At 47.1% G+C, this 10,567-nt stretch overlaps 1 protein-coding gene across 1 annotated transcript; it reads left to right on the top strand.

The window, feature by feature from the left end:
* Positions 1-9,635: 9,635 nt before the first annotated feature.
* On the top strand, positions 9,636-10,232 carry LOC125546916 (NAC domain-containing protein 75-like; the record flags this gene model as incomplete). The annotated part of the gene is made up of 2 exons (XM_048711009.1): positions 9,636-9,819; positions 10,018-10,232. Coding segments are annotated over 2 exons (399 nt in total), but the record flags the coding sequence as incomplete, so codon positions are not given.
* Between the last annotated feature and the right edge of the window lie 335 nt (positions 10,233-10,567).

The following is a 10,567-nucleotide window of genomic DNA, read 5'->3' as shown; positions in this document are numbered from 1 at the left end:
CTTGACTAGCTCGTTAATCAAAGATCGTTATGTTTCCTAACCATGGACAAAGAGTTGTTATTTGATTAACGGGATCACATCATTAGTTGAATGATCTGATTGACATGACCCATTCCATTAGCTTAGCACCCGATCATTTAGTATGTTGCTATTGCTTTCTTCATGACTTATACATGTTCCTATGACTATGAGATTATGCAACTCCCGTTTACCAGAGGAATACTTTGTGTGCTACCAAACGTCACAACGTAACTGGGTGATTATAAAGGAGCTCTACAGGTGTCTCCAAAGGTATATGTTGGGTTGGCGTATTTCGAGATTAGGATTTGTCACTCCGATTGTCGTAGAGGTATCTCTGGGCCCTCTCGGTAATGCACATCACTTAAGCCTTGCAAGAATTGCAACTAATGAGTCAGTTGCGGGATGATGCATTACAGAACGAGTAAAGAGACTTGTCGGTAACGAGATTGAACTAGGTATTGGAATACCGACGATCGAATCTCGGGCAAGTAACATACCGATGACAAAGGGAACAACGTATGTTGTTATGCGGTCTGACCGATAAAGATCTTCGTAGAATATGTAGGAGCCAATATGAGCATCCAGGTTCTGCTATTGGTTATTGACCGGAGACATGTCTCGGTCATGTCTACATTGTTCTCGAACCAGTAGGGTCCGCACGCTTAAGGTTACGATGACAGTTATATTAAGAGTTTATACATTTTGATGTACCGAAGTTTGTTCCGAGTCCCGGATGAGATCACGGACATGACGAGGAGTCTCGAAATGGTCGAGACATAAAGATTGATATATTGGAAGCCTATGTTTGGATATCGGAAGTGTTCCGGGTGAAATCGGGATTTTACCGGAGTACCGGGAGGTTACCGGAACCCCCCGGGAGCTATATGGGCCTTAGTGGGCCTTAGTGGAAAAGAGAAGGGGCAGCCCTAGATGGGCCGCGCGCCCCTCCCCTCCCTTGGTCCGAATAGGACAAGGAGAGGGGGTCGGCCTCTCTCTCTCTTTTCCCCCCTCCGCGAATCCTATTCCAACTAGGATTGGGGGGGGGGGAATCCTACTCCCAGAGGGAGTAGGACTCTCCTGGCGCGCCTCTCCTAGGCCGGCCGCACCCCCCCCTTTAGTCCTTTATATATGGAGGCAGGGGCACCCCAGAAACACACAAGTTGATCCACGTGATCTTATTCTTAGCCGTGTGCGGCGCCCCCTTCCACCATAGTCCTCGATAATATTGTAGCGGAGTTTAGGCGAAGCCCTGCTGCAGTAGTACATCAAGATCGTCACCACGCCATCGTGCTGACGGAACTCTTCCCCGACACTTTGCTGGATCGGAGTCCGGGGATCATCATCGAGCTGAACGTGTGCTAGAACTCGGAGGTGCCGTAGTTTCAGTGCTTGATCGGTCGGGCCGTGGAGACGTACGACTACATCAACCAAACGCTTCCGTTGTCGATCTACAAGGTACGTAGATCATACTCTCCCCTCTCGTTGCTATGCATCACCATGATCTTGCGTGAGCATAGGAAATTTTTGAAATTACTACGAAACCCAACACAAGCCACCGCGCTGGCCTTCGCTCGAGCCAGATGGCTGGCCTTAGCACGGCGCGCGCGAGCAAGCCGTCGCACCGTCGTGCCAATCTATCTAGCAAACCTTGTAGACAAGCAGCAGGACAGAGCTATCTTGGCTAGCTAGCGGCCGCGAGTGCCGAATGGAGATGACATCCGGGCTGCCGCAAGATGGGCTCCGCACCGCCAGCGGTTTTGACCTCGCCTTCTGCAGGCGACGGTAGCTGCGTCCCATGGCCGAGGATGACAAGGTGGACGGGCTGGAGGTAGGAAGTCACTCGGGGATTTTTGTGCAGACTGACATGTAGGTCCCACAAGTCATAACGCCCGGTCGAATAGAAGGCGTTGACTTAATGGCTGACATGGGCCCTGTTTGGATACTCTAAGTCAGAGGTTAGATTCTAACCCCGAACTAACTCTAACCAAAGTGGTGTTTGGATGGCAGGGTTAGATTGACAACAAATGTATCCAAACAGGGCCATGGGTTGAAACGTGCCTACAACGACACTTTGTAGTGTAGTCGTTTCTTGGTAGGGATGGTTGGTAAGAGCATGTACAATGGTTGATAAGGTAGTCTTATCTTAAGTCTGCCACGTATGCAAGTGGTAGTAGTTTCTTGGCATTATTACTGGTTTCCTGCATTATTAGGGGTTTCTTGTAAGGAACAATGTACTACTAGCGACAAAAGGTGATTCTAGGTTGCGTTGTACTCCAGCGAGTACTACTAGTGGTCGCGGGAGTGTATACCTCGTTTTGTGGGTTCGATCCCGGCCGAACACACATCGGCCTTTTTCTAAATAGTAACTTCACTATGAGCCAATATTTTACACGGGTAGTTTGAGTTTTGAAGTCAAACGGATGTGCGGCACCACAATCTGGGTGCACTGGATAGCCTAGCCACGTGAACGGGTTTTCCTTCCTAGCATCTCGTGCCTCACGTGCTCGCCCTAGCTACACCTCGCTTGTAGCTTCCTCATCAGCTAGTACTAGCATATTTAAACTAGCGCCTCCCAATTAAGCCCGAGGAGCCGGAAAAGCCTGGCGGGGCATTAGGAACTGTGCAATATGGCTCTGTACGTAAAGTGCTCTACTACTACTCTGTAGCTTGTGGCGTTGCACGCATGGACTTCACTCCATTATCGGCTCTACTATAAAAGAAATTCCTCTTGACGTGTTTTCTTTAAACGGAGGCGAAAGCTTTGCTTCATCTCATTCATAAAGAAGGAACTACTAACAAAGTTCGACGAGATCCATTACACCTCCACAAATGGAAGCAAAAAGCCTAGTCTCACTGTATCAAATAACCCAAATATTCTGCCCCCGTAGTAACCGTCGCTGATAAATAGGCTGCTAGTGTGTGCGTGAGAGGAGCGGCTGAGTAGGCTAGCTATGTGAGAGGAGCGGTTGAATAGAGCACTGAGAGTACCCACTAGGCCACTACGTAGGTGTACTTTCCCTGCATTGATAGTACAGCGATGGTTCTAGAGAACAGTGCGTAGTACCCTCCACTTCCAACTATAGCTCCTTGGCCCTGAGATTCAAGAGTTCAAAACTGGTGCACTATACTAGAAGTACAGTACATCGCACTACTAGTTGAGAAAGTAGTACTAGTACTGATACAGTACGAGTACGTACTCCTCCGTCACATAATGCAAGAAGTTTTTTGACACTAGTTGGCGTGTACAAAAAATAGCAAAAACATACCCAAAAGTTCTTAATCCACACCAAAAACTACTAGATAGTGCCAAAAATTTCTTACTAGTGCTATTATTTACAGTGTAATGCAATCCCATAGCGTCCCATAATGCTAGTACTAGTAGTAAATAATAGCCTCACCCCTTCACTAAGGACCGATCTACAGTTGGAAGGGACGAGGCCCTGCGATTACTACGCTCTTATCTCCTCCTCACCAGTTCCCCTCCCCCCGAAGAGAAGGCAGTTCGTCACTGCTCCGATGGATTCGCCAGGCGGTTCTCCTCCTCGTCGGGGCTGGGAGACCTTGGATGACGATCCTCTGGGAGAAATTGCACGCCGCTCCGACGTCCTCACTGCCGCAAGACTCGGTGCTTCCTGCACCAACTTTTTCAAGACGGTGCTTAAAAAGGCTTGGGAAAAGGCCATGCTTGTTGGTATTCCATGCATCCTCGAGGAGAAGGTTCTTCTATGGGACAATCATTCGAACAGTCCACCGCTCCCTGGCCATGGTTGCACGTTGACTCCGCTAGAGTTGCCGACGTTGAGAGGAAGTCGGATTTTGTCCGATGAGCAGGTCAGTGATGGAGTTTGATCATGTAGTACTTAGTTATTCCATTTCCATCCCATAATTTCTCCGCTGCCCATCGTCTTATATATAGGTCTGGGTCGGTGCCAACGAAGATTGGCTTGCATACCTCCGGCGGGATACCACCATCATTTTGCACAACATCCACAGCAGTGCGGCCGTTCGGGTAGACCCCTTCTCCAGCATTGGGATCGGTCTTCCGGACTGGCTGGGCTTGAATATGTATGATGATGCCTACATGAGATTGAAGAAGATAGAAATTGCGGACCCGCCGACAAAGCGACGCGACTACAATGACTACTATCTCATCGCGGTGTTCGACATAAGGATTGCCATCAATGCAAGAGGCAGTAACGGCAGAGGCTGACGCATGTTGGCGGCGGCAGATTTGTACCCCTACACGTTCGAAGGCGTCGTGCACCATCTAGGCCGCATCTTCGCGGTGACAAGCCAGGGGACGTGTTTCATCTGGTTGCCATCCTACGGTACGGGAGATTACAAACGGAATGCACAAACCATCATTTTCATCCCTAACGGTACTCCATTATTTTGCAGGGACCAGTCATCCCACGATCAAAATAAGATCGCCGATCCTGGATGTGCATTTGCATGCGCAATTCGGTCGAACCCAGAACCTTGTAGCTGACTTTGGCATATTGGGATCAACTATCTTAGCAGTCGTTACCCATGGTACCACTGATGTGCCACATGGTCACACATTCTACCACGATCGGACCGTCCCCATCTACCCAGGTACTCCATTTTTTAACCCTCTCGCCTTCTCTTTCATTGTTGTACTAGTACTCTACTTACGTACTAGTAGGAGTACTTTTTACCTTGGAGTACCTTTTACCCACTAGCTGCCACCATTTTTGTTTTTCCATGTCTTGCTATCTCATCCATGTAGCCAAGAGTGGCTATATATAATAAGCCAGTTATTTTACTTCCTCTATACCGGAGTAGTACTATTTGCTGCAAAGTATTACTGACCGCCATATTTGAGCACAACATTATTATGCATGAACCTTGACTATGTACGTCACCATGTGTCCAGATCTGAGATGCCGCGTGTACCAGATGAATGGTGCCGAGTTCAACCCCCGTGATGCTACGTGGGTGCCGAGGAACACTCTTGGAGAGTACTCGCTTTTCATTGGGGACAACTACCCCATTGTGAAGCGGATGCCACCTTCCGTGCATGAAACGGAAGGCATGCCGTTCTTGAAGCATGGTTGTGTCTTCAGTGCGCACCGCCGGATGAACGACATGCTGGGACACGCTATCCCTGATTTATGCCGCTTCACCTTGGATGAGTCTCCATCGTGTGGAACCGGACTAGAAAGCCGCGACAATGATTCCCGTTGCCCACCGCTATGGATCGTGCCATCTGTGAAGAACACCTGGGACTGGAACCTAGAGGAGGACATGTAGCCCATCTATAATGTGTAAGTGGAGTACGGTAAATTGTGAACGGTGGCGCTGTGAATATATGTAGACTAATCGTGCACAAATTTATCACATGAATTGGAGATGAACTTGTGTGGCATACTGGCATTTGTCCTTTAGAATTTATTACTAGTAAATGTGTTATGTGTACGTGCAACTTGTGTGGTTGTTGCACGGGCTCCAACATGCTCTTTGAGAAAAAACGGTAGCACAGCTTTGGATATACGTGACGTGGCGGCATCATACAGTAGCATCGTTCGCTATAGTTGTAGTACACTCCTACTAGGACGACAACTCCTATAAAACCTTGCGCTTGGCTCTTTGCCTCTTCGAGAGGTTCAACAGTTCGTACTCGTGTGAACCTTGCACTTGGCTCTTCGCCTCTTCGGAAGGTCCAACAATGATGATACTACAGTACACATTATGCTTCTGGCAATCTGACACCGATTGAACTGTTGCACGTCCACCGTGAGGGCGAGGGCTAGGGAGAGGGAGAGGGACAGGGCGCTGCGAACCACCGCGCGCGTGGGCGAGGGAGAGGCATAGTAAGCAAGCTTCTCCTCGTTATGCGAGTTGACGGGACACACCAAAGCAGTACTAGTACTAGTCCATATTGCGTCCTTTCCGGTTAATATGGCTTAATTTGAAACGAGAAAAATACACTGGCGGTCAACGTATGTAACAATACGCTCTTTACGGTCACTATATATAGTTTTGTGGTGATTATACGATCACTAGCTCATCGTAGAGCACCGTATTGCACCCTACTAACCGGCCACATAGTCGACGTGGCACTTTGTTGATTGGTTAAATTGTCACTTGGTTTCTGGGTCCCACCTGTCAGTTGGCAGAGCAAAGAAATCGGCTAAAAACAAAGAGTGTAGTACATCTACACTTCAAATGCATTTAGACTTTAATCTAAATCGATATTGATTGACTAATGCACCAACTTGTGCTCTAGGTATAGGCTACATGTCTATCCTTAATTACAGCATGCAACGACCTTCATTTAATCTTCTTCTCTCAATGGTCGCATGCACACATAAGTCTGCTACTTTTGGGCATTAATTATGCCCTGGTCAATGTGTAAATCTCTAAATGTACAGTTTTTCACGGACCTAGGGAGTAGGTTGAGCACTTGAGCATGAGCGTGTGTGTTGCGTCGTGTGCTGTGTGTCGCATGGGTGCGTGAGTGTTGCATGCGTCCATGTGTATGTGTGAGTGTTGCATGTTGCATGCATGCATGCATGCATGGGGCTTACTCCCTCCCATTGACATGTTCATATTTCAAGCTTCCTCTGTTCCCAAATACGGAGTAAAATCCTCCCTCTATTCCCAAATACGGAGTATTTGTCTTTCTAGAGATTTCAACAAGTGACTACGTACGGAGCAAAATGAGTGAAGTGAGCATAGAGGCATAGAGATAATGTCGAAAGTAAGTCTTCGCGATCCATTATTCCCCATCTCGGTCGGAGAGAACTATTCAACTAGTCTTCTTAGTGAAGTGACAATACATGCTGCAGCAGATGGGACACTTAATTAATAAGTTGAACCAGTGTGTTGGTGTTACTAAATCAGCCTTACCCAGTACTGCCATCATGTTTGCTAGTAGAGCACGCTTCTGTCCTCCATTAACTGACATACGGGCCCTCTTGTGGTAGACACATATGTCATTGGTGTAACTATTTACACTCCGAAGGACGGTATATCCTGGTAGTAGTAAGAGAATTGAGATTTAATGCACTTTCTTCCCCGTCTTCCACTCTTCTTCCTCCTCTCTTCCCCATCGTCGGCTGCACACCATTTCCCACCGCTCTCTGCTCGCCCGCCCGCGCTATCTTCCTTGGTAGCTCGTGCGTACCATATCCCCCCGCTCACTGCTCGGCCACACGAGGAGAAGCTTCTTCGCTCCCCCCTCCCAAATCCACTTCCCCGCTGGCTCGCAGGCACCGAAAACCCCAATGGCAAAACCGACTGACATGCAAAGCCGCGATTGGAATTTCCTCCCCGATGTTCTCTTGGAGCAGATCTGTAATCATATGGACCTACTCAGCACCGTCTGTCTGGCCGCATGCTCAGTATCTTTGTACCGTCTACTCGTCTGCAACCGGCTGGCTCTTTTCAAGACACCCTGCTTGCTGATGCCCGATCCTCGCAGGTGACCCAGACACCGACTTGATGATCCTACGGAGGTTGTCGTGGTGCCCCTCGACATGCTACTAGTACCCGTCCACCTGTCCTTCATTCATGGCCACTACTGGGCGGGCATGAAGACCAACTGGATCGTCCTCATCCACCAATCCGGTAGTCCGTGGCATCTCGTGGATATCTACACCCAGCGAGAGATCACCCTTCCATCTTTGGATACCGCCGCCATCGAGCCTCGCGGCCCGCCGGACACTCCTTCCTACTACGCACGAGACGCGTCGAGCTTTTGGCTCGACCTCTGTTTGCTGAAGGTTGTAATCTGCGAAGTGCCCACACCATCAGAAGACTACATGGATTACAAGCTCATTGCCGTGTTCAACATAGGATTAGTCTATCTGGAATCCGGTCGCCATACATGGTTATGGCTCATCGTCGATCCTCTTTACCCAACACTTCTGTCTGATGCTATAGTGCATGATGGCATCGTTTATGCGGTCGACGCACAGATTGGCTGCCTATACTGGTGGAATCTATCGTCGTGTAATTGTCCTATCTCATCTCATCTTTACCTTAAGAATACGACTGCCTTTTCATTGTTACAAATTTAGAATATATAGTATGTCTATAACCACATCATTGCTATATGTTCCTCTCATTTCCTAGATTTTTATGACCACACATGTTATTGTTAGAGTTGATATGAGAACAATTGGTATCTAATGATTGTTAGAATAGATATTATGAGTATAACCTCATGACTGATATATGCTACTCTCATTTCTAGGATTTTTATAACAACGCATGTTATAAAATAGAGTTGATATGATAACTGTAGTAAGTGCTATGGTAGAATATGAGTAGGCCCTGTCATATCTGTTTTCCTCTCATTGTTACATGATGTTTGAACCATGATATATTGCTAGAATATGAAAGACATTGGCTTATTTTTTTAACTTGGGGTATGATTATGACCACGGCATTGCAATTCTCTGTCTATGATATGTGTGACTGTTATAATAATCTTAATTCCAAACATACTCTGAACATGATTGTTTATTTTTGTCCTTTTGGTCTCCAATTTGAATTGTTGCAGCAGATGCAAATGCGCTGGCCTTCATGATTCTAGGACCTAGAATCATAGCAGCCGATGGGTGGTGGTTTATCGCTCGTTCAGCTGACGGTGGTCATTTGATGCTCATTCGCATGTACCAAATTGACCAAAACATTTCATCAAACCACATGCAGTATAATGGCTGGGGCATTCGTGACATTGATGGCTATGGCTGCTTCGTGTTCGAGAAAGATCCCAGCTCCGTTGGGCCAGGCGTATTCAACTGGAGGCGGGTTTACAGCCTCGGCAACCACTCCATGTTCCTCGGGCTCAATTATCTGATCATCCAACCAATCATCGATCATATCACCGGTGATGATTACCGTGCTATGCAACTTCATTTGCCAGGGGGGACTGTGTTTACACATCATACCATGGGTTTCATGAACCACCATATCCAGAGATTCGTCGACACAGCTTATTGCCAGATAATCTTCAGTGTGTGAAAGGCATCAAGATTCCATGTGATGGATGGCTTTTGCAAACCCGACATGCGGCGATGTGGTTCATGCCAACATCAAATATGCACAACTTGATTTGTACTGATATGTGGACTGAGCCATGTATTCTGCTGCTGTAGCACGACCCTCTTTTGTTGGATATTATGTGATGTTGTTAGTTTAAAGCACTCCTCTGGTTTGAAGGATAGATACCTTTCTGGGATCAAGTGCATCCTAACTCACCTGCGCAGAATGTACTGATAATGATGATGGAGATGTTGTGTAGTATATATATATACATACATATATATATATATCACTTAGGCTTCAAGTGCGTACTTGTTAGTTAAACATATGGTTAAAATGTGACACTAAATACGACTAGTAAGTAGTACAGTAGCAGTACTAGTATACGTCGGTCAAATTATTCATCATGTCCACACATTGAATTGACGTGACAACACACTGCGCGTGAGGTGACACAAGAATCCTAGCGGCGTGTTCGGGTATTCTAGACTTCAGATTTGGAGTACCACTTATCTATCAAAATCTTTCATCATTCACTTAAAGCAGTCGATTGATCATATATTGAGTACCATATAACTGGAATTAACCCATGCAAGTCGAAGAAGGATTGGCCGGTGCTGCCGGCTGGCGTCAAGCTCGATCCCACGGATCAGGAGCTGATCGAGCACCTTGAGGCTAAAGTGAGTGCTGACAGCGCGAGATCTCACCCTCTCATCGATTTTTTCATACCAACCATCAACAGCGAGCATGGCATATGCTACACCCATCCTGAGAAACTTCCAAGTAAGACACCGATCGGCCGTCTACTTGCACAAACATATTCCTTTGTTTATAGCTCTATTTTTCTTTTTAGACGCAGACCTGGTGAAGCAATTACAATTTGACAGTTAATAAAAAGTGAAACAAGTGACTACAACATGCTAAAGATGTTATGAAAATGCTAACTACATACACTAAAACATGTATTCGACAATACTGCAGGTATCACACTCAGTGGCCTAAGCAAGCATTTCTTCCAGCGCAATTCCAGGGCGTTCAAAAGGGGCACATGGATGCGTCGCAAGATACAGTCGGAGTGTGGCATGCACGCGATGTGGCACAACACCGGCAATACCTTGTCGGTGATGGTCAACGGCCGGCAGACAGGCAGCAAAAAGGTTCTGGTGCTGCACACCAACAAGAACTTCGACCAGTAGAGGACCAACTGTGTAACGCCCCGAGTCCGATGTGCCAGGTGTCCTCCGCTTATTTGCTGTTGTTGGCTTATCATTTGCTTGCGTGTTGCATCTTATCATGTCATCATGTGCATTGCATCATCATGTTTTCAAAACTTGCATCCGTCCCGGCCTCCTCATTCTCTCCGTTGTCCGTTCTGAGCCCAGACACGCTTGCACGCGCCCGCGGCATGTCCGAAATAGTATTTTATAAGTGGCCGGAAAATGTTCTCAGATTGGGTTGAAAGTTGGCGTGCGGTCTTATTATAGTGTAGATAGACTGCCTGTCAAGTTTCATCGCATTCGGAGTTCGTTTG

This window comes from Triticum urartu, chromosome 3 (genome assembly GCF_003073215.2).
Source record: "Triticum urartu cultivar G1812 chromosome 3, Tu2.1, whole genome shotgun sequence".
Taxonomy (NCBI): Eukaryota; Viridiplantae; Streptophyta; class Magnoliopsida; order Poales; family Poaceae; genus Triticum; species Triticum urartu.
This window is presented reverse-complemented; position numbering and strand designations above follow the sequence as displayed.